Source organism: Malus sylvestris, chromosome 13, assembly GCF_916048215.2.
Source record: "Malus sylvestris chromosome 13, drMalSylv7.2, whole genome shotgun sequence".
Classification (NCBI taxonomy): Eukaryota; Viridiplantae; Streptophyta; class Magnoliopsida; order Rosales; family Rosaceae; genus Malus; species Malus sylvestris.
Genome location: NC_062272.1, coordinates 18,093,879 through 18,119,184, shown reverse-complemented (window position 1 = coordinate 18,119,184; position 25,306 = coordinate 18,093,879). Strand labels below are relative to the sequence as shown.

At 38.8% G+C, this 25,306-nt stretch overlaps 1 protein-coding gene across 1 annotated transcript; it reads left to right on the top strand.

The window, feature by feature from the left end:
* The first annotated feature begins 3,584 nt into the window (after positions 1 to 3,584).
* Positions 3,585 to 17,009, top strand: LOC126596027 (uncharacterized). The gene is made up of 6 exons (XM_050262463.1): positions 3,585 to 4,147; positions 5,366 to 5,531; positions 15,213 to 15,389; positions 15,502 to 15,585; positions 16,117 to 16,198; positions 16,302 to 17,009. The coding sequence occupies exons 1-6, from the start codon at positions 3,768 to 3,770 to the stop codon at positions 16,736 to 16,738; spliced, it is 1,326 nt and encodes a 441-aa protein (XP_050118420.1). The 5' UTR covers positions 3,585 to 3,767; the 3' UTR covers positions 16,739 to 17,009.
* Positions 17,010 to 25,306: the final 8,297 nt, after the last annotated feature.

Sequence of the window (25,306 nt, the reverse complement as noted above, 5' to 3'; positions counted from 1 at the left end):
ATAACGAAAAAAATTTCGCTTAGTTAAGTGCGTTATCAACAAGTAGAATTGTACATGTCTGTGCTAATAATTTAGTGTTGGAAATTACTATTTTTTATAAGGTGAGCCGGATTGTGTAATTTTAAAGTGCACCAAATCTTATCACTTTTCTCTTTAAATATGTCCCATGACCTGCTCCCACTCACCAACCAATCAATCATTCTCCTCATTTCTCTCACCTAATCAGACAGCTTCTCTCTCTCTTTTGTCGAGTCAGAAACCCTCTCTCTCTCTTCTTCTTCTCTCATTCACACCGAGCCTCTCTCTTATCTCTGCAACAACCAAACACCATCATAAAACCTCATGGATCGAACCTCATATCACCACCATCGTGCTCCCATCATCACCACGAGTCCATCCACATGAACCGATTAGAAAATGATTGAGTTTTAAGTGTACAACTCGGAGCAACCCGGAGCTCTGACTCAGGTGTCTCCGACGTTTTTTCGTTCAAGTTGAAAGGTTTTGGAAAGTTTGGAAACATCTACATAACTCCCTGGAGTCACTAGCCTAAGTTTGAAGTGGAGCCAACGTGAAAACACATGGTTTTGAGACGATGAAAATAGGTCCGAGTTCAAGGCTTTTTAACTCCATTTCCATCTACTTTTTGGACTTTTGAAAGGTACAATCTTGTTCTTCCCTTCCCAAGCTTCATTTCCATATAAAGTACGTTGAAAATGGTTGAGAAATGAGAAAGATATGAAGTTTTAAAGTTTTTACATGAATCCTGCCCAATTTTTCAGAATCCGGCTAACCAGACGGCGGCGAAGCTCTACCAGAAAAGAGGAAGGAATATTTCATTAGGCTAACGGAATATTTTGATGCCATTAAGGTATTTAACCGACATCGTTAGATTTAACGGAATATTCCGTCAAATCTGACGGAATATTCCCTGAGAATCTATCTGAAAGATATGAAGTTCTAAAGTTTTACATGAATCCGGCAAACTAGACGGTGACGACGGTGGCAGAGCTCTACTGGAGAAGAAGGAGGAATATTTTGTTAGGCTAACAGAATATTCTAACGCCATTAAGGTATTTAATTGACATCGTTAGATTTAATGGAATATTCCGTCAAATTTGATGAAATATTTCTTGGGAATTTGCCAGCGAGTATAGGCACGTGTGGCCGCGACCTGGGGACACGTGAGGGTGCGTCCAGCCTCGTGGCGATGCGTGGTCGACATGTATGGGTTCGTGACGTCGAGTAGAATGTTTTCGTATATTTAAACCCTTTGTTTGAGCAAACTATGGGGGATTTTCCTAGCCTTTTAGTGTATGTCCTAATTAATTAATTAGTATAGTTGTTTCACATATAGGAGAGAATTATCCCGAGCAAGTACGAGGACAAGCAAGGCTAGGACTTGTATGTGATGCGCCTAGCACCAGTCTTCATGTGATTGAAGTACTAGAGCGTATATTATGATTACACCAAGTCATGTTCATGTCAGAATCCCTATGCACAAACTCGTGTGTTAGCATAGATTAATGAGCACCTGATTTTCTTATGCTACAGTTGAGATATTATGATGGGCGTATTTCTAGAATTATTGTTGATTTACATTTGATTTCATACTTATACGTGATATGATTTTCTGGAAACTATACATGTTTTACGGCGAGGGGTTAGTATGTTCAGAAAATAAATGTGTTTTATAAACCTTTATTTTTGCCCACTCACACCTTCTGTTTTTCGCCCCTCCAAGACTTAGTTAGCTTAATTCTCTATGGCGTACGAGGAATATCCGGCGGTTCTGACATATCCCTAAATAAATGTAGGAGCTTATTTCTGGTTGTGTAATAAGTACCTTAACTAGATCCGACTTCTCTACTTATGTCGTACTGTCATCTAAGCTCTGACTACTTATGTTTTTATGGATTCTTCCCACTACTGCGCACTCTACTTATTAGCTTAAATAAATGTTAGCTTTAGTTTAAATTTATCCATATTTTTATATCACATTCATTTTGGTTTCGTCACCTTCAGGTGTTGCCCAACATGTCTCAACTCTGGTCGGGATGTGTCATCCGTCATTGAACTATATTTTGTCTAGGTGGCAAATAAAATGTGGTAACTTAGAAAGAGATGACAATGAGAGATTCTCTCATGCAACTAATTTATCACCTATTAATCGCCTATTAAATGAAGAGTTGAACATATGACTTACACAAGAGACTTTCTTGCAGACAAGAGTGCTTATATCATTTATGGTAAACAAAGTGGAGCACACTTGCATTAAGAACTGGAGGTCTTGTGTTCGAAACCTGCTACTGGTGTGGAAGCCAGACTTGTGGCCATGAGAGGCTAAAATTCCTCTATGAGTCTTTCTGACCCTCGAAAGAGGTGGATAACCGTGGCATGCCATCAATTGTTCCATTTTTAAAAAAGAAAAAAAAACTGTGACAATTTCACCGATTTGTCATCTTCCTCGTAGCACCTAGACCTGTAAACGGGTTGGGTTTATTGGGTTTGGGTCGGGTTCAACCCGACTCGTTAATTTAATGGGTCACCCGAACCCAACCCGTTAAGCTAACGGGTCATCCGAACCCAACCCGTTTCAACCTGTTTCATCCGTTAACCTTCTTTTTTTGGTAACATTTCATTAAAAAAAAAAAAGTTTTGCTTCGGCAGGATTGTGGGCTTCGAGAGCCTCGAGGTGGAGAACGGTGAGCATCTTAACTCTTAAGCCTGTCTCTGAGTCTCTCTCTCTTTGTTCTTTTGTGTTGCTTTGCTCGCAGTGTGGTTGCAACTTTAAGCTCCTCCAAAATCTCTGGCTCCGAGAAAACCAAATCCACCTGTAGAATTTGTCTCATCTTCACTTATGAGAATATTGAATCCTAATAAGCTTACATCAGTACGCAGGGACCTCATGGGAAAGGATGAATCACAAAATGTTGGTCCTTTTGCCATAGGTAGCCTAAGAAGGTGCTCATATGGCGAAGATGATGGTAGGAGTGATCGATCTGCAACAGCGAGGAAGGACAAAGTCTCAACTGTGGCTTATCATGGGGCCCGTGAGTCTTCTGTGATTGATTTCTAGGACAGAGAGAATAGAAAGCATTATCACTCTAATGGGTCACACCCAAGAAAGTCCTTAATAACATGTGAAACAGGTGGTTAACGGGTTTCGCGGGTTTATCAAAAATGACCCGTTATTTAACGGATGATTAACGAGTTGACTTGTTAACCACCCGAAAACTAATTTTAATGGATCGGATCGGATTAATGGGTCGGTTTGAAAATGCCAGGTCTAGTAGCACCCAATCTCACAAGGGACAAAAGAATATCTCCCTCTGTTACTCCCCAACGGTGAAAAGCGTCACAAAAACCAGCAATCTTACCCTCAATTTTCACATGGCACTTTAACCTTAACCCCCACCCTCCCCACGCTCCCTTCCACTCGTGTAACCCACCTACAGATAAATCCGCATGCCAGCAAATCCACGCGCCAAAAAATCACCTCCACGAAAACACAACTCACACCCTACCAACCTCCATCAACGGTTCTGATCTTGGCACCTCATATTGCCGTACTGTCTAACAACCGCCGTTTTCTCTCTCTCTCTCTAGAACTTTCTTCCCTCTTTCCCTAATTCTATACAGAGAGAGGAGCGAGGAGAGCGAGAGAAAGGGGGCGGATAATCGAACGCCGATGTGATTCCGTTTTCTTGAGCTCTCATTTTCTCGGGAAAATAATACTTTCTCGAAAAATCTCGGTTTTAGACAGGATGGAGGAAATATTGTCCGATATGATGGAGTTCTTCATAAAACCCTCCATTACCGAAACATTCGTCGACATATTGCTTTGCGCAGTCCCGATATGGTTGGCCGTGATGATTGGCCTCGTGATCGGCTGGTCATGGCGGCCCAGGTGGACCGGTCTCCTGTACCTCGGCCTTCGGAGCAAGTTCCGGTTCCTCTGGACCGCGCCGCCGGGGTTCGGTGCCCGCCGCCTCTGGCTCGCCTTCACGGCGCTCTCCGCTTTCTCCCTTTGCCGTACGATTTGGTCCAATTTCAAGGGGAAAGGGAAAGTAACGCCGCCGTCTGCTGGGGACTCGGCGGCTTCGGGTTCGGCAGCCGCCGCCGAGAGCAGCACGGAGATTGTTGGGTGAGTTTCTAGCCGTATCAGCTTCTAATAGTAAAATTTCCTGTGTTTTTTATATATGAAATAGTCAATTGTGTAAGGGTTTGGCACCGACTGAATGCACATTTTGTTTTCCTTGGAATTCGATGTTTTGGGATTCTTGTGTGAGTGCATTTGGATATTTGATGTTAATAGTTCAACATTGTTAAAATGTAATTCATGTGGGAGAGAGGACAATGTAGTTTTTCCAGCGGACTGAAAACATGTGAGCTAAATTTAAGGGCTTTCTGAATGCTGAAATATGGATAAAGCCACGGTAAAGGACTTCCATATTTTGTCGGGAGACGGAAGAAGCCGTACTTATGGTTACCGATTAGGGTTACATCACTTTTGGGATTTTGTGGAACCACTGGAACTCTGCGATTTCTTATGCGGTTTTTAGTTTGGCTTCCATGAGATTGCTTTTTAGAGTTGGAATCATTGGTTATTATAAAGTTGGCATCTTGAATGTGGTGACATTATGGCATTGGAGTTCTTTACATGTGATCTTTCTGAATCGGAATTTTTGTTTCTGCATAGCCTAGGTTGCTTCTGTGTGGTGATGGAATTTTGCCAACCTTTGAAAACGCTTTTAGTTTTTAAGAAGAGTGGATGGAACTCTGCGATTTTTTATGCAGTTTTAGGTTTTACTTCCATGAAATTGCTTTTTAAGATTGGAATCATTGATTATTATAAAGTTGGCATCTTGAATGTGGTGACGTTATGGCATTGGAGTTATGTACGTGCGGTCTTTCTGAACCGGAGTTTTTGTTTCTGCACAGCCTAGGTTGTTTCTTTCTGGTGATGGAACTTTGCCAACCTTTGAAAACAGTTTTAGTTTTTAAGAGGAGTGGAAGTTGTGCAGAAATGATTCCTTTCTATTTGGGTTTGAGAGTTGTTCATGTTTCTGGTACGATTTTTACAGTTACTGCTATGTTAGTTCAATTACAGAGGATTTCATATTACATGGACTCTTTAACTCTCTTGGGGAAGAAGAAAGACCCGCTTTTGTTGGGTTGACACTTGAAATCAAATAGTTAGCCTTTTTAATTGTTGTATATATGTTGCAGACCTTGTAATTTTACTGTTTTTTTTGTTTTAGTGTTTTAGTGTTGCCTTGAAAAACTTGGTGTTTAGATTCTTTAGAATATTGATGTCTCTTTTATTGATTCATTGCCTCATGATGCCTTCACTTCCTCACAGACTCGTTGCTAAAGGTGACGAGAGAGTCCAGGATGTTGTCACAGAAACTGATTTGGAGCACCTAGTGAGTTTAATTGGAGGGAGAGAGGGAGAAGTGGAGTGGCAAAGCTTGATGGAGAGGTCGACTGCAAGCATGGCATACAAGGCATGGCGCCATGATCCTGAGGTAGATGCTGACCTTGACTTTTTCTACCCTTTTAACTTTCTAATTTTTGTGTTTCATGTGCTGAAAACATGCGTCTGAAAGCTGTTGATGTGTTAGAGGTATATTTATCAAGAAATTGTTAATGATTGGGATGTCTATTTTTTATACCTGCCGGTTTCATTCACATATATTTCTTGTGATCCTCAATTGACATTTGACATCTATATTAACTTCATGAATGATACTCTTTTACCCAACCTTTGTTGAGAATATCGCATTTAAGAATGAGCAAAATAGAACAAACTCCGGAAATTGAAAAACAAATAACCAAGATAAATAACACCAAGAATTTACGTGGTTCGGCAATGTGTGCCTATGTCCACGGGACAGCAACAACAATCTTTTACTATATTAATAATGAGTACAACCAATAATCTTGCCAAATCTCTAGAACTAGGACTTGACGAAAAACCTGAAAGAACAAGAACAAGAAATACTCTTTCTTTTGTTTTCTCTTGCACACACTTTACAATATTCTCTCACTCTAATCCCTTAAGTGGTATACAATTTATTGTTTTGCTCCCTTCCTATACAAAACTAGTACAATAGCACATTTATATAGACATAATAAGGGTCTTCTTCAATAAGGATTATTAATTCTAATTGGAAACTAGTTATAAAACCTACTCCAATTGAGAAACTAACTCCAATTGGATAAACAACTCCAATTGGGAAAACAACTCCAATTGGGAAAACAATTTAATCCTATAAGACTATTAATTCCCAATAGACTTAGGACAATTAATCATGGGCTGGAAAAAACCCAACAATCTCCCCCTCTAGACCATGAGGAAGGTATACCAAAATAGGATTGCTCCTCTTGACCAAATTCCCATTGATCAAACTTCTTATTAACCAAGACCCTTTTGATTAGACTTCTCTTAACCAGGCTCCCCCTGATCGCAATACCCATCGTCATTGGCATAGGCAATTATAGACTTCTTTGCCAGAAAATCATCAATCATCTGTATTCAAGAAGCTCTTTATCGTAAGCAAGGTATAAAATATCGATGATATCGGAGATATCGGTAGTCCAAAAACACGGAAATATCGATGGAAATATCGGGATATTATCGATATCGATAAAAATAATATGGAAACCACGGAAATTGTAAGAAAAACTTGGAAATTTTTATTGAAACTTTGCAGGATGTTTATTTAGTCAATTATCTATTAGTTTATCACAAAAAATTGGAAGGAAATGCATTGCATAATGGATTTAATTGATTTAAGTTGATTATATAGTGAGCTGACAAACATTGTGAGTGTAGAAAATATGTAGTAATTAATGAAAGAAGTTTAAACACACCATAATCATTTATATATAATGAAATAGTACAATATTTTACACTTTATACATTGCATGGTAAGATACATGAGTGACTTAGTTAGTACCACATAGAGTTCCTATGAGGTTCAAATTTTTCACTATCTTCATCATCTCTATGTGTAGAGAGTGAGTATGTGAAAAGTAGTCATCAAATGATAAATCCCAAAAATAGTTTTGCATGTAATTGTTAACATGTCACCCATATGGATCCGAGATTGGTTGACGTTGTTCATAAGCAAAATCATTTGAAGATTGAGTCTCGGATTGTTTCCATAAGTCGCTCGATTCCATCCCAACAGGAATGGGATATGAAGGGTAGGGAAATTGTTGGTTATGAGTATAACCATAGTTACTACTTCCCACTCCAACAGAGTCCGAAGTTATAGATAACGAGTCATCTTCTTGACTTGACAAAATCCCATTGCCTCTTTCTCTACGAGTACAGTCCTTCCCTATGGCACCAATTCCTGGTCATGCCCGTCTACTGCCATGGTCCTCATCCTGTGTTGCATGCGTGATGTTTGCCTCACCAGTGAAGGGGCTCATAAATCTGGGAGGTGGTCCAACATAGTTTCCATATCCACCACCACTACCTCCAACTCCACTATATCCTTTATCATTCCCACCTCCGGTGGTAGGTGAGTCTCCTGATCTTGTAGTAGAGCTATCATTAGTATCAGCACGATGTTGTGGTTGTGTAGGATTGGAAGAAGGTGGAATTCCAGTGTTTTTTGGTATTAGGCGCAAAAGTTCTTCCAAAGAGTCAGCGCTGCTAGATCCCACCTCCTCCTCTAATACTCTTTCTACATTTATCCTTTCATTACGTGCTTCTTCAGCAACTCTGGAAGTTGGGTTGCCTTCATCGTCATCTAAATGAAGAGGTCTAATCCATTGATAAAGTTGGTTACCCTCTGTATCATCATCTTCAGCAACAATATCAAACACATCTAGTGGGTCACCACGGTCAACATGATTTATTTCTGCTTCCTTATCTCGAATTTGAAGCTTCATATTGTAGTAGCAATAAACTAATTTTTCCAACCTACTATGAGCCAACCTATTTCTTTGCTTGGTGTGTATGAGTGCAAATGTGCTCTAATTTCTTTCACAAGCAGATGAGGAAGCTGTTTGTGATAATACTTTGATTGCTAACTTTCTCACAGTTGGTGCATCAGTCCCATACATGATCCACCATTCAGCTACAATGAAAAACAATGTTGATAAGCCTAATAACTCCAACAAATTCTATTATAAACTGATGGTGAAATATGTTTACACTCACTAGGAGACATTTTTGTTCGAGCAGCAACTGATGTTGATTCTCCAAAAGTTCTTCTTGCATCTTTAAACTATGTTAGCTGAATTCAATAAATTGTGTTAGTTTAATCCAACAAAGTAATTATTATAATTTAAGTAATTGTGTATCTCATTTCCAAATTGGCCAATTCCGGGTGATGCAGGGTCTAATTTAAAGTATACATTATGTACAACACGTATTAGGGTACCATCATCTCCAACACCCCCTCTATATTGGTATCGAGGATTCAAATAATATGCTGTTCAAAGAAACACATACTCTAATAACAAAAATAATATTTATGCAACTAAAGAAATGAATTGCAAATTATGACATAATTTATACCTGCTGCATGCAAATCGTGGTATAACGTTTTGTACCATCGATCTTCAATTATCTTTATGACCCACCTTGCACCATGTTTTCTTTCCAATTCATCCTTCACTACACGCATCAACTCATATATTGCCCCCATAGTATGATACACTTCTGTGTCAACGATCCATAAAACTTTGTAAAGAGGTTCAAACACTTGTCACACATGTTCTGATTGAGTCCAAAAAACATGATCAAGCACTATACTTTCCACCATACGACCTGCATTTGAGCGGCTCAAATTGTGGTTGGCCCAATCGTCACTAGTAAATAGTTGCTTCAACTCTGCTTTCTTCTTAAATAGGCTGTCTAATGCAATATAATTGATGGCGAATCGAGTGGTAGCTGGACGAATAATTTCTCCTTTGCAAAATTCACGCATCTTTGCCAACAACCAACCGTGATTGTAAATATAATTTGTGATCGTTCTAGCTCTTTTTACCACAGTAGCAATATTCTCTCTCTTCCCCATTGCCTCAAACATGAGATCAATACAATGTGCTGCACATGATGTCCAAAACACATTATGATGCTTCATTAACTTTTTTCCAGCTTTGACAAATACAGAACCGTTGTCGGTTACGACTTAGACAACATTATGCTCCCCCACCTCTATGAATACATCCCTCAATAATTTGTAAATATACTTGTAGTTCTTTATATGGCCTGAAGCATCAATAGACTTAAAAAAATTGTCTTTCTCTTGGAGTATATTATGAAGTTTATGATAGACAATCTGGTCGGGGCCAGTCCATCCGTTACACATGATTGTGCAACCATTAGTTTCTCACTTTGACCTCAACTTGTTAACATACTCGCCAATGTCTTTATACTCCATATTCAAATATTTGTTTCTTACCTCATAGGGAATGGGAGGTTGTACTCCAACACCGGCCTGTTGACATCGCACTACCATATTTTTGAAATGATGTTATGATGCCTTCTCAGTAGGAACATTTTCATAAATAAAGAACTTGTTAATTAGACGTCCCATTCCCTCATTCACATTACCTCCAGTGAAATAACTTCAAACTCTTTTAACGTGCTTTGGATGACTTATATAAACTTGGGGCTATTGGTGGTGTTGGTTGTGATTCTCTAACACTGCCTCCCCGTCTCATTTGTGCACCACCACTTGTCTCGGAACCTTGTGCTCTATTAGGAATTTTATAAAGGTGTTCTCTTTCCCATGCTGACTGTTTGGAGGCACGTAATGCTTGTTTCAAACTGCGTTGTTCTTCAAGTCTCATGTCATCATCACATTCGTCCTCATCGTCATCATCCTTACTGTCAACCGCTTGGCCAATGACTTCTCCTCGTAGCCCAACTCGAATATTTTCCATTCCATGTGTTATCTTTTCCTTCTGCTGTTTTTTATTTTTTAATAATGTGGTGAATGCCTTCACTTCTTGGGGGACATTATCGCATCGTTAGACATTTTTTGCTGAATCTAATCCATTAAGATGATATTTAAGTCGTGTCACTCCGCCACTCTTCATTACCCGACCACAATATTTGCAAATTATGCAATGTTTGTTTCCGTCTATTAGGTCTCCATGTTCCCAAGCTGGATCACGTTTAGTAACTCCACTGGACATCTTAAACGTACCTATATTTATTTTTCATGAAAATTAGACAATTTTTTTGGACCAAAAAATATAGTAGTGATGACGGTTATATAAGAGAACCTAAATAATAAAGTTATTATACAGAAGAATTAAATACAAAGTAAAGAAGATGATTATAAAAATTTAAGTAATTATAAAAATAATATGGAATAATAAAACGTAATATTAATGAATAATAATCCAATTTGATAAAAAAATAATCCTAATATGTTTAAACATAGTAATGATTCTAATGAGTAATAATCCAATTTGATAATAATCCAATTTAATAATAATCCAATTTAATGAATAATCCAATTTGATAATAATCAAATTTAATGAATAATAATCCAATTTGATAATAAAAAAAACCTAATATTAATGAATAATAATCCAATTTGATAATAAAACCTAATATTAATAAAATAATAAATAACATTAAACATATTAAAATTATCCTAGGAAATAATTATACAACATTACTTAATTACTTAAAAAAATTAACATGTAATTGTTAACATTACTTAATTACTTAAAAAAATTAACATGCAAGTATTAATTAATTCAAAAATTAACATACGAGTTCACACAAATTTTTTTGTTGTTATATAAATTACAATAATATAAATATAAGTTTGTAAACTTACCTTAAATATGAAACCCTTTGTGTTGAAGCTTTGGAATGGATCTGGAATGGCTCTGAAATGGGTAAGGGAAGAAAAAACGAAAAGGTGTAATAGAGGTTTTAATTTTCGAAAGGTCAAAAAATGTGTGATGATCTGATACTCCCATCTCTGAGAATGTGAAAGAATATCATAGTGGCACACGGTTTTGAATGAAACCACCATTCATGGTCTGAAATTGTACAAAGTTATAATTGTAAAAGTTGTTTGGGTTTTGAATTATTTAGATTCTTTTCAATGAAATCACCATTATTTTTGTCCATGGTCTGAAATTGTCAAAAGTAATTGTAAAAGTTGTCAGCAAGTTCCTGAGTCCTGACAGGAACCCCACACACACACACACACACAGACACGCCACCACACACGCACACAAACATCACATACGCAGACACACAGAGACCTCAGTCTCTCTCTCTCGATCCTTCTCTCTTCTCTCCCTTCTCCATTCCCCCACACCCAGAGATCTCTCGATCTCTCTTCTCCCTTCTCCCACACACACGCAGAGAGACCTCAGTCTCTCGATCCTTCTCCCACATGGCCTTCTGCTCATCCCTCGCCTTCCTCCTCGTCCGCGTCTTTCGCCTCGTCCGCGTCTTTCGCCTCGTCGACGCCGTATCTCTTTTGAAACTCTCATCTCTCTCCTTTATCTCTGCACCGAGACCCACATACACACATGCACACCATCGCACCTGCTTTAGGAATACGCCCACCTCATCTTTCTCCCTCTCTTCTCGTCTCTGCAACTCGGCGAACGCAGGAACCCTCCGACGAGTTTCTTGAATTTCTCCGGTTATGTAAGCTTCGGGTTTACCTCTCTCTGTTCTAGATCGAAGCTTAGATGTGAAATTGAAGTTCTATCTCGTGTTTTCGCAAGGTTTTTGGGATGAAATCGGCTCGGGAATAGGCACACCCATCTCCGGCGAGGCTGTGGGTGTCGACGAACTTTCCGAACACCTCCGATTGTTTCACGGCAAACAGAAGTTATAAAAACATACCTCTCGTCTTCTATTTCATTTTGATACCTAGATCGGGGTCTAGGGTGTTCTTTTAAAGTCGGCCGGAGCTGTAGAAGCTCCGGCGTTCTTCTCCGATTTGCACAGATCCAAAATTATCGATAATATCACGATATTTTGACGAAAACTAATTGGATAACCATTAAAATATCGGTAACGCGAAAAATCGATAATTTCGGCGAAATATCGTCGATATTATCGGCATTTAAGACCTTGATCGTAAGTCACAACACTTGCAATATTGTTCCCATCCTTTTGTTCCTTTTCCATTCACGACAATGCTTCTTCACGTGACCCTTCTTCCCACAATAGTGGCAGTTGCCATTGAATCTTGTCTCACCAGAATTTTTGCCTCTTTTCTCTGTGACAAAGAGTTGTCCAGCGCCTGCACTTGAAGCTTTTCTCCTTGTTTCTTCATTAAACATGCTATCCGTAACGACATCCAATGACAGTATATCATTAGAAGCCGAATTGCTTACAGTTACGACGAAGGTTTCCCAATTATCTGGCAAGGATCCTAGCAATAAAAGTGCTAGCAGCTCTTCTTCAATATTCAAACCCATAGTGGCTACCTGATTGATCACATTCTGAAAGTTGTTCAAGGGCTCGGTTACACTAACATCTTCCGCATACTTCATGTTGACAAGCTCTTTGATAAGGAATGCTTTCTTGGCAGCGGTCTTCTTCTCAAAGAAGGATTCTAACTTCTTCCAAAGAGCTTGCGCATCAGTTTCTTTAGACACATGGTGATAGATGCTCTCATCCACCCATTGTCTAATCGTACCAATAGGTTTACGATTCACCTTGGTCCAATTGGCATCAGACGTATTTTCTGGCTTGCTCTTAACACCTTCAATTGGCTCATGGAGATCTTTACAATAAAGCATGTCCACCATTATTGATTTCCACGTAACCCAGTTGGAGCGGGTGAGTTTTATCATAATTGAACCCTCCATTCTAAACATATATTAGTTGAACCAGGCTCTGATACCACTTGTTGAGAATATCGCGTTTAAGAATGAGAAAAATAGAACAAACTCCGGAAATCGAAAAACAAATAACCAAGATAAATAACACCAAGAATTTACGTGGTTCGGCAATGTGTGCCTATGTCCACGAGACAGCAACAACAATCTTTTACTATATCAATAATGAGTACAACCAATAATCTTGCCAAATCTCTAGAACTAGGACTTGACGAAAAACCTGAAAGAACAAAAGCAAGAAATACTCTTCTTTTGTTCTCTCGCACACACTTTACAATATTCTCTCACTCTAATCCCTGAGTGGTATACAATTTATTGTTTTGCTCCCTTCCTATACAAAACTAGTACAATAGCACCTTTATATAGACATAATAAAGGTATTCTTCAATAAGGATTATTAATCCTAATTGGAAACTAACAAGGATTATTAATCCTAATTGAAAACTAGTTATAAAATCTACTCCAATTGAGAAACTAACTCCAATTGGGAAAACAATTGAATCCTCTAAGACTATTAATTCCCAATAGACTTAGGACAACTAATCATGGGCTGGAAAAAAACCAACAATCTCCCCCTCCAGACCATGAGGAAGGTATACCAAAATAGGATTGCTCCTCTTGACCAAATTCCCATTGATCAAACTTCTCATTAACCAAGACCCTCTTGATTAGACTTCTCTTGACCAGGCTCCCCCTGATCACAACACCCATCGTCATTGGCAAAGGCAATTATAGACTTCTTTGCCAGAAAACCATCAATCATCTGCATTAAAGAAGCTCTTCATCGTAAGTCACAACATTTGCAATATTGTTCCCATCCTTTTGTTCCTTTTTCATTTACGACAATGCTTCTTCACGTGACCCATTTCCCCACAATAGTGGCAGTCGCCATTGAATCTCGTCTCACCAGAATTTTTGCCTCTTTTCTCTGTGACAGAGTTGTCCAGCGCCTGCACCTGAAGCTTTTCTCCTTGTTTCTTCATTAAACATGCTATCCTTAACGGCATCCATAGACAGTATACCATTAGAAGCCGAATTGCTTACAGTTACGACGAAGGTTTCCCAACTATTTGGCAAGGATCCTAGCAATAAAACTGCTAGCAGCTCTTCTTCAATATTCAAACCCATAGTGGCTACCTGATTGATCACGTTCTGAAAGTTGTTCAAGGGCTCGGTTACACTAACATCTTCCGCATACTTCATGTTGACAATCTCTTTGATAAGGAATGCTTTCTTGGCAGCGGTCTTCTTCTCAAAGAGGGATTCTAACTTCTTCCAAAGAGCTTGCGCATCAGTTTCTTTAGACACATGGTGATAGATGCTCTCATCCACCCATTGTCTAATCGTACCAATAGGTTTACAATTCATCTTGGTCCAATTGGCATCAGACATATTTTCTGGCTTGCTCTTAACACCTTCAATTGGCTCATGGAGATCTTTACAATAAAGCATGTCCACCATTCTTGATTTCCACGTAACCCAGTTGGAGCAGGTGAGTTTCATCATAATTGAACCCTCTATTCTAAATGGATATCAGCTCGGCTCTGATACCACTTGTTGAGAATATCGCATTTAAGAATGAGAAAAATAGAACAAACTCCGGAAATCGAAAAACAAATAACGAAGATAAATAACACCAAGAATTTACGTGGTTCAGCAATGTGTGCCTATGTCCACGGGACAGCAACAACAATCTTTCACTATATCAATAATGAGTACAACCAATAATCTTGCCAAATCTCTAGAACTAGGACTTGACGAAAAACCTGAAAGAACAAGAACAAGAAATACACTCTTTCTTTTGTTTTCTCTCGCACACTTTACAATATTATCTCACTCTAATCCCTTGAGTGGTATACAATTTATTGTTTTGCTCCCTTCCTATACAAAACTAGTGCAATAGCACCTTTATATAGACATAATAAGGGTCTTCTTCAATAAGGATTATTAATCCTAATTGGAAACTAGTTATAAAACCTACTCCAATTGATAAACTAACTCCAATTGGATAAACAACTCCAATTGGGAAAACAACTCCAATTGGGAAAACAATTTAATCCTCTAAGACTATTAATTCCCAATAGACTTAGGACAACTAATCATGGGTTGGAAAAAACCCAACAACCTTGTTGCACAACCGCATATGTTATTCCTTTTTCCATATTTTCACAAATGTAGTTGTCACCAAACTGACCAAAGAGTTTGTCGTCTAAAATATCCTTCTTATTGCAAAATTAAATTATTCATATTGCTATTCCAGTTACCCTGATTCTTGTTTTAGTACTGTAAAATATCAAATTTTTAGTACCATATATAGTATTTTAGTATCTGATAGTGGTTTTGTTTATCAGACAGGCCCCACTGTATACTGTAGCAGAACTGTCTTTGAGGATGCAACTCCGGAGTTGGTTAGAGATTTCTTCTGGGATGATGAGTTTCGACCTAAATGGGATCCGATGCTCACATACTGTAAGATATTGGAGGAATGCCCACAGACTGGAACAATGATCGTTCACTGGATTAAAAAGGTCAGTGAAAGAAAGGATTCACCAGGTTATATGCCGATTCTACACTTTCATTATATCTCTTTCTAGTTGAAAATATGAATGATTGCTTCCCACTTGATCCTTTGTTGTGCAGTTCCCTTTTTTCTGCAGTGATCGGGAATATTTAATTGGTCGAAGAATATGGGAGGCTGGAAAAACTTATTATTGTTTGACAAAGGTACTTTTCGAAGAAAATACTCGTTGATGCTTGTATTGTAGCCCTCTTTCCACAATTATATCTTTTACTTTCTTTTTGAACAGGAGATTGTCTTGTATCGTAGCGATTCCATATATTTCACTTCAGAGAAATTGGCTGGATTCTGTTTCAGTTATGAGTCAAACGTAGAATAGAAATGAGATGGGTTGGGTAGAATCTAATTTGTCATCAGAAAAGCTGAACCAACATAAATTAGAATATAATTTGAATTGGTTGGCATGCACTCTTGAAGCAATACAAAAACGGGTCAGGTTTGCCCGAGTTAGATTTTGCAAGGTGAGCATAATAAAACTATGAAACTAAAAGCAAGAAATATTGTATCTTTGTTTTTTTCTGCAGTATAATCTTGCATCTCTTCTCATGTCGTGCATTTGAGTTCTTTTCATGGTTTGAGCATCATATCGTTTCTATTACAGTGTTCGGATAAAAAAATATGATCATGTTAAAATTCATATATAGTCGAGTCTGATTGCATGAGCTACAATATTGCAGGGTGTTCCATATCCAGGTTTGCCTAAGCGTGACAAGCCCAGACGTGTGGAACAGTATTTCTCTAGTTGGATAATCAAGGCTGGTAAGAATTCAATCAAAAACCTGGTTTTGCAACAATAAGTTGGTCAATCTTGGTAACAATGTAATGGCGAATACTCATTTGCTGAATTGGAAAACAAATGCAGTGGAGTCTCGGAAAGGAGATGGACAGTTAACTGCATGTGAGGTTACCCTCGTACACTATGAAGACATGGGCATCCCCAAAGATGTGGCAAAGTTGGGCGTCCGTCATGGGATGTGGTCCACTGTCAAAAAATTACACTCCGGTATGAGAGCATACCAGAATGCGAGGAAATCAGAGGCTTGTCTATCGCAAAGTGCCCAGATGGCCAAAATCACCACAAAGGTATCCTCCCATGGAAGCATGAATTATTTGGAGCCGACACCTGGAGAAGAAGAAAAAGGTCAAATCCCAAACAATAAAAGACCAAATGAAAGCGGCATTGATTGGAAATGGATAGTTATAGGTGGATCTGTGGCTCTGGTTTGTGGACTTCACACAGGTGCAATAGGGAAGGGGTTGTTACTTGGAGCAGGGCAGAGATTCGCCCGAAGGAGATGAGAGGACCGTGCGAAGACTTATTCCAGCCAATTGCACACGTAATCTGTCACTCTGTTTCTATATTCTTGAATTTTATTTCCACGTCGACCCATTAATTGTTACAAATTATGATAAAATTATACGGTAAATTTTTTGTATTGGCTTCAAGCCTTCAACATCATGGCTATATGTACTTTATGTTCGTTAATCTTATTCCTTATCGACATATCTTACGAGCTGTGAAAAATTATATCAAGTGAAGTAAAGCAACTTAATGGCTTTGGGGATCCAATTTGTATGCCTTTTTCAGCACACGAGTATGCATATTATATATGGGTTTGTCCTTGGTAGTTCAGCCTATCAAGTAGTTCGACTTTTCAAACAATTTTCATTGTTTGATTTCTTGGAGTTAATCTTCATTGTTCATTTTCAAGACTAATGAAGAAAGTATTTTATGTTAATCTATATTTGTGTGATGGTAACCGAGACTGGGAGAAATGAAAAACTCAACGATGTTGGTCGTGAGAGAGTACAAAAACTTGATAGTTCTTCTTAGTGAAAGTTTGTACGTTGAAGATTTTCGCGGGGAAATAGAGAAAGTAGAATGTTTCTTTTTTGGATCATTGAAATCCCACAAAGAAAAAGAAATATGATAAAGATGGTTGCAACTAGACTAGCTGTAAGTGCATGATCAAGTCATAATTATTAAGCCAATAATTGAGCAGTGTTGGGTCATTGAGGCCCAAGTGCCATAATCAGGGAGAAATTAAGGTCGACAAATGAACGAGTCTGATGTAAGACACGATATATGTCGGTTCTCACAAATAAACCTAATAAAACTAAAGCAATTCAAATTTAAATTAAAAAAATGGCAAAAAGAAAATTCATACATAATATCACATTAATTAAACTGTGATGCTCAGTCACAGAGATTTACGTGTTCTAATTATAACGAACTTTAGGTTTGCTAACTAATCAGTAGCAGGTTTGTTGATTAGTCTCAATCTCTCAAATCGTTCACGTTTTTTTTTTTTTTTTTTTTCTCATTCAAATCGTTCACGTTTTAATGGATCTAAATAATTTATGGCAATTTCAAGTTATAATCATTTTGTTTCTGCCATAGATACCTCACAACCACCACCATTACCGAGAGGTCCACCACAAGATTAATAAAAATACAGTTTATCAAATATCTAACAGTTTTATTGTGCGATTATTATCAGAAACTCATCTTGATCTTTAGACAATCCTATTTCGTCTAGGACCCGGCCTCGCCAGAAACCAATCCTGAGTTTTAAGCAATTCTGCTCTACCTAGGACTCAGCCAATCCATCAGTGCTTCACCATTGGGTTGAGACTCGCAGCCTCCTTTCTAGACTGTCAACCAACTCGGCTCAAATTCAGGAATAAGGACCAAATCCAGGATTTCAGCCCAGTGCAATATTGAAAATGGTCATTGTCAGTGCCATTCCTGAAACCTAATATCATCGATAACATTTTTTTTTGTGAAAGAAACTGGTACTGTGGACTATTCTACAACATGTCCTCATGCACTGTCTCAATGGATGGACAAGGTTGAAAGAGATAGACCATCCATCGATATCCCACTTTCTTAACTGGAAGCTGGTGGTTGGCAGGCCCGGCCAAGCACCCTAACTCTGAACTTAAAATTTATATTAAAAATGAAGTTTTTTAGAGAATTTTGGAGCCTACCTGTGATGATAAATGTGTAGTTGTTTAATAATTTTTTGGTTCAACGTCTCATCCATATTACCAAATGGCACACTTTATTCATGCATTGCTAATTAAAGCCTTAACCACCCACCAGGAGGAAGTGTGAAGTTGGTAACTGGTTCTTGTCTTCTCACATATGGTATTGGATTTGCTGAAGGATTGGTTTTGGCTCACCAGTGTCGGATATTGATATTATATTGATTTCTCGTTAGATGAGAGAGATTTAATTTATTTACTTATAAATTATGAAATTTAAACTCATCTAACAATACTCAATACAATATATAGTTACTAGTAAGCTACATCACCACGCTTAGGTGGTGATTGGTGAGCAAAAATATTTTCTATTTGGTGAATTTAAGTACTTGTTCGATAACTTTGAAAAAAAAAAAGCTCAAAGGAAAATAAAATACTTTGTAATAATAAATAAATTCCCTATTAATCGAACCTAATTTAAGTAGAAGCAAAGTTGAATCCATAAAACTCCAACGTTAAAGATAATTGGTTTTGGATATGATTTTTGACTATATATATTGAAGGCATTTTAAGAGAAGAAATGGAAACAACTTTTTTTATTTTTTCTAAGTTGAAGGTTACTTATGAATTTTTTTTATCCATTTAAGTCCTACCATTCTGTGTGATTAGTAGGGATACTACCCGAGCTTTCCAATCAACCAATCCCCTAAAAAAAACTTTTCTCCAGGAGTAATAGGAATTATAATAAACAAAGTGCGCAACGAACAAGACTAACAAAATAATAGGAATTATATTAAACAAAGGAGAATGCCGGAACGGCTACAAAACCCTAAGAGACTACATTGTGAATAACTTGTTCTCAAATGAATAACAAGCACGCTATTTATAATAAACTAACCCTAATTCTAAAAGGTAAGAAATAAAAACCCTAATGCTAACGGGCTAAGCCCAGAAAACCAAATATTCAAATAAACTAAAATCCTAATATTTTCCAACATCCCCATCAAACTCATGGCGGTATACGACATGGGTTTGCAAACAAGCAGATGCGGATTGGCTCCGTTAGGCGGACTGGCAGGCATGCAAACTTGACTTGACTTGATTCTTGACTTGATTGGCAAACTGGCAAACTTATTCTTGATTCTTGATTCTTGCAGGCAAACTAATTCTGGTTCAAACTAGCTAGTGTTGAGAGTATGGAAAGAACCCATCACTAAACGGATGAGATTTTCATATCTCAATTGTAGCAACGAACAAACAAACACAAATACTATCACTCGAATGGTCACAATTCCAAGTACTCGAATGACGATCACAAAACAATTCCAAACAGGCCAACCAACAATTCATGCAGGCCTAAAACAAACTTAACCATACTTTCCCTGTCCGTGTGCGCTTAAACAAACAGCCAAATTTTTTTTTTCGCCAAATTTTTTTCTTTCTCCTGGGACTTTTCGAATGATTTTCTCCAACAAACAACATAACTTTTTCTTGCATTGGACAACAGTTTTTCTTTTTCTTTCTTTTCCTTTTTTTCATTTTCTTCTTCTTTCTCACAATAAATCAACACAACAAAAGCAACAGTGGCAAACGGGTCGCGGTGCAGGCGGATCAGGTAAGGTTGTTGACAGAACTGATCAGGTTACAATGCAGCGGAGATGGTAAGTACGGTGCTGAACATCAGACTGGTGCGGGTTTCATAATTATGGGGCTACGACGGCTGATTTTCTGGGCTAGTTGCATTGCGAGGCAAGCGGATCGGTCAGGTGTGGCAGTGGTCTAGAACTCAACAGCAGTGGTTTTTGGCAGCGAGTACAGAAGGCATGCAAGGTTTTAGATGCGACAGTGGCGTGGTGGCTTCAGCAAATTTGACGGAGTGGGAGTGGGTGCAAGCAGCAGCTTTGGTGCAGGCTTGGGTTGTAGCAGATGACGAACGGCGAACGGTAGTTTGGGGTTCTGGGTTCAGCGAGGTGTGCTTCCCTAGCAAACAGATTCAACTTTTGTTTTCATACAACAAAACCCTAACTAAAACAAAACTGATATATTGATATTGAACAAACAAATCGATATCAACCCCCAAAACAGATTAATTTCTAAAGGATCTGATACCAAGTTGAATATCAAAGTACACAACAAACAACAAACAAGACTAACAAAATAATAGGAATTATATTAAACAAACGAGAATGCCGGAACAACTACAAAACCCTAAGAGACTACATTGTGAATAACTTGTTCTCAAATGAATACAAGCACGCTATTTATAATAAACTAACCATAATGCTAAAAGGTAAGAAATCAAAACCCTAATGCTAACGGGCTAAGCCCAGAAAACCAAATATTTAAATAAATTAAAATCCTAATATTTTCCAACACTTTTCTCGAGAAGTAATCTTCAACTTTGACAATATATAGAAGTTGTCAACCATTTCTTTTTTCAAAACAATCTTCAATATAGTTAAATTCCTATCCAAGCCAATTTTTTCTAATAAACGAAACTTCTAAGTTGATTCTACCAATTCCATGTTAGGAAGTAATCCACTAACAAGTCAATGTCAAAAGCGGGCTCATTCCATAATAGTGGAGTTTATTTATGGTCACTTTCTTGTGAGCAAAGTCCTATAATTTGGATTTGGATCATCTCCTGAGCCCAAGGAGAGAATCGTCCTGACAAAGGAGTGTGGGCTATTGGATTTTCATCCAATAGCTACAAACAAAGAGGTTCCTTTAAAGTTATAATAATTATAGCTGTTTGATGAAAATTCAATGGCTCACACTCATCGAACGGCTCACACTTCTTGATCAGGAGGATCCTCCCCTTGGGCTCATGAGAGGATCCAAATCCCTATAATTTGGCATCATCCTTCTGTCTTTATTTTAGAGCTGGGCTTTGAATAAGAGTTTGCAGCTTACAAAGTTTGAAAGAACAGTTGTCCTACGTCTTCAATGGAAAACTAGTTTATCATGTAGTGTCTAATTAACTCTTTAGAATTTCCATTCCTCTTGCCTAGTCTTATTCTTTTCGCAACCCCATTACTCATATAAAAAGACGAAGAAGAAGAAATATTTTTGTTTGTACCATATTTGACTGATCCCGAAACTACTGAGCACCGGTCAACGTTATACCGTCAAGGACCCAGAAGAGTTTCCCTCCAACCAGGAGGCCAATCACAGTGTGACACGTGTCGACATCAGAAGCCAATCATAGCGTGACATGTGTCAACATCAGAAGCCAATCACAACACGACAAGTGTCAATGTCAAAACAAAGCTAGAAACTCTCTTCTATAAAAGGAGATCATTCTCCCACAATATTTCCTAATGTCATTTGTACTAAATCATTCACTTGTACTCATAAAAGGAGAGCTTGAACCTATGTACTTGTGTAAACCCTTCACAATTAATGAGAACTCCTCTACTCCGTGGACATAGCCAATCTGGGTAAACCACGTACATCTTGTGTTTGCTTCCTGTCTCTATCCATTTACATATTTATCCACACTAGTGACTGGAGCAATCTAGCCAAGGTCACAAACTTAACATTTTTTGTTGTACCAAAGTCCCCACTGATTTTGTGCATCAACATTTGGCGCCGTATGTGGGAACGACACTTATTCCCACTCTCTTCAGCTTTGTTAAGCTTGTTTCCACCATTCGTACACTCTCTTTTGACTAGGCATCCCTCTTCAACATGGGGAGCGAAGGAAGCCACAACACATAAAATGACACCCCTCTTGCACCTAGTGCGAAGTAAAGAAAAAAGGAAGGAAAGAAGGTTGCTCTTCAAGCTAAAGTCGATGAGTTAGAAGCTCAGAACAACAAGATAGCAATGAAGAATGAGGTCCTCCAGGAGCAGTATGAGAAGCTCTTTGAAACGCTCCACGAAACTAGGCGTACTCAAACACGCAAGCTCGTTGCCCTTGTGGACGTCAACCATCATCTGGGTGCCCCCCAACACGGAGGGTCACCTTCCTTCGACATGGGTATCCCTGATGAGGAGCGAGCTAATCATCAAAAAATTGATCAACATGAGACTTCTCTCAACCCAGCTGTTTCGACCCAAAGCAGGAGAAGTGGAGGAAGACACCTCTTTGCAGAAGGGTTGGAAGGATTGAAAGCCGTTTATCGTGACTGCTGAGACTTCCTAAAGCAACTTCGAGATAATCACCTCCATATATTCTCAAAGATCAATGACCCAAGGGTTTTTGAAAGACTTGGTCCCCTCCCACAACCCAGGCCAGCTGCCAATCTAGGGAAGGAACGACAGGTCCCAGAGGAACATGAAGGGACATGGGACTCTGAGGTATTATGACAGACTCGCCTTAGAAGTCAGTACGATGAGTCCAAGGAAAAATCACACGTCTTTGCTCAAACTTTCCTACTGCCAAGAGGCGATGGAGACTTACGAAAGAAAATCCCAGTGGTACATGACTCCACTCAGGACCCCCTTGTCCTACAGCTCCTTAAGGAAGTAAACAAGTTGAAGGCCGAACGTCAGGCCGAGATACCTGACTAGAACCAACCCAGGCCTGACCCTCTTACAAGGAGGATCCTCGACACCTCTTCCAAGTAAAAACAAAGCAGAAGCTTAGCTTGCAACTCTATACTGGAAATGAGGACCCGATTGAACATCTTAACCTCTTTGAGTCCACCATGGCATACCGGATGCACATCGACGAAGAGCAATGTCTTCTCTTCCTCTCTACCCTCTCTGGCGGGCCTCTAAACTGGTATTGCCATCTTCCACCTGAGACAGTAGACTCATTTGTATGAAGCCATGAGTATTCTCGCTGCGCTAAGGCAGATGACAAGACCGCCTTCAAGGCCTTCACGGCAGGCCTACGTGATTGTTTCCTCAAGTACATGATCAATGCCAACACTTGGAAGACTTACTCTGAGGTGATGGCACAGGCTTACAACCACGCCTCTGCCGAAGCAAGGACATACCAAGGGAACCCCCATATGGTTAAACCCTATCAACAAGTGGGAAATGAAAGTCAAGTTCTACCAAGTGAGGAGATATTGGCCATTCAGACACCCATTGCATCATCTTCTGCCTCATTTAGCTACTCGCTAAGTCACCAAACGTATCTGTCTCTTGGTAAGAGGAAGGATTTTTACTCTCAGCAAGCCCATTACAACAAGAGGGATAAAAGTTCGTATCAAGACAACCGGGGGTGAACGTACCGTCGACTATTATGACTATGGGGCCAAGCCTCACTCTTTCAAAGTGGAGGACTAGGTATTGAAGAAAATGCTATTATAAGAAGGCATACACATTACAAATGTTTTGACTCTCAACCGTTTGAGATCTTTTGTCACATAAGCCATTCGGCAAATATTTAAAGAAGAGGGAATTCAGACAACTTCTTCTGAGTCTTTTGCGTTCCTAGCACTGTAACACTTGGTCTACGCTGACCTACCCTTATACTCAAACTCAAAGCTTCAACATGCGTACTTTGACACAAAGTATGTGATACTAAGTGTTACAACCAACATGGTTCACATATCAAAAGCATGGATCCTTTCATGCATAGCAAAACATTCATAAGTATCACTCATATCAATCAACATAAACATAATACATTCTAACACATTCATACATAAAGATCATACATTCCAACACATTCATACATAAAGATCATACATTCCAACACATCCATACATACATAAGCCAACTGTGCTTCGAAAGGGTTCAACATACTTTGTGTCTTCAACACTTGCTACAATGTGCCTCGACACCTTGCCCTTATTCTCACCAACCAGGTGATAAAATGTACAACCTGTACTCTCCTTTATGCCACCAACTAGGTGATGAAATGTACAACCTGTACTCTAATATCATTTGGCAACTTGCCACTCATGCCACCAACCAGGTGAAGAAGGAACTCATCTTCATGCCACTAACCAGGTGATGAAATGTACGACCCTACTCTCTTTCATGCCACCAACCAGGTGATGAAATGTATAACCCGTACTCTAATATCATTTGGTAACTTGCCATTCATGCCATCAACCAGGTGATGAAATGCACAACCCGTACTCTCATTCATGCCACCAACCAGGTGATGAAATGTACAACCCATACTTTAATATCAGTTGGCAACTTGCCACTCATGCCACCAACCAGGTGAAGAAAGAACTCATCTTCATGCCACCAACAAGTGATGAAATGTACAACCCGTACTCTAATATCATTTGGCAACTTGCCATTCATGCAACCAACCAGGTGAAGAAGGAACTCATCATCGTGTCACCAACCAGGTGATGAAATGTGATGAAAGGTGATGAAGGAACCCACATTCGTACCACCAACCAAGTGATGAAATCAACTCACCATTCATTCCACCTACCAGAAGACGAGTGGTGCAACTTGTACATGTGAACTCCTAGCATTCACAAATAATAAAAAACCCTTAAGCTTGACATCTCAACTAGGGGAGCACTTATGCCCAACAAGAGTTATAGTCACCAACAAAGTCTTATTACAAGCCAACAACAACTTTAGTGCATGGCATACGAAAATCAAGGTATTCAGCCCTCTTGCATCTGCTCCATACATTTCTCCTATGTATCAATGCAACCACAATTCTCAAAAGCTTCATACACTCTTGATTAAGACAGTGTGAAGCAAAACCAATTTATAGTGCCAACAAGAGCTTCATCAAAGGAGTTCAACCACAATTCTTAAAAGTTTCACACACTCTTGATCAAGATAGTGTGAAACAAAACCAATTTATGGTGTCAACAAGAGCTTCATCAATGGAGGACAACTACAATTCTCAAAAACTTCACACTCTCGATCAAGACAGTGTGAGGCAAAACCAATTTATGGTGCCAACAAAAGCTTCATCAAATGAGGGCAACCACAATTCTCAAA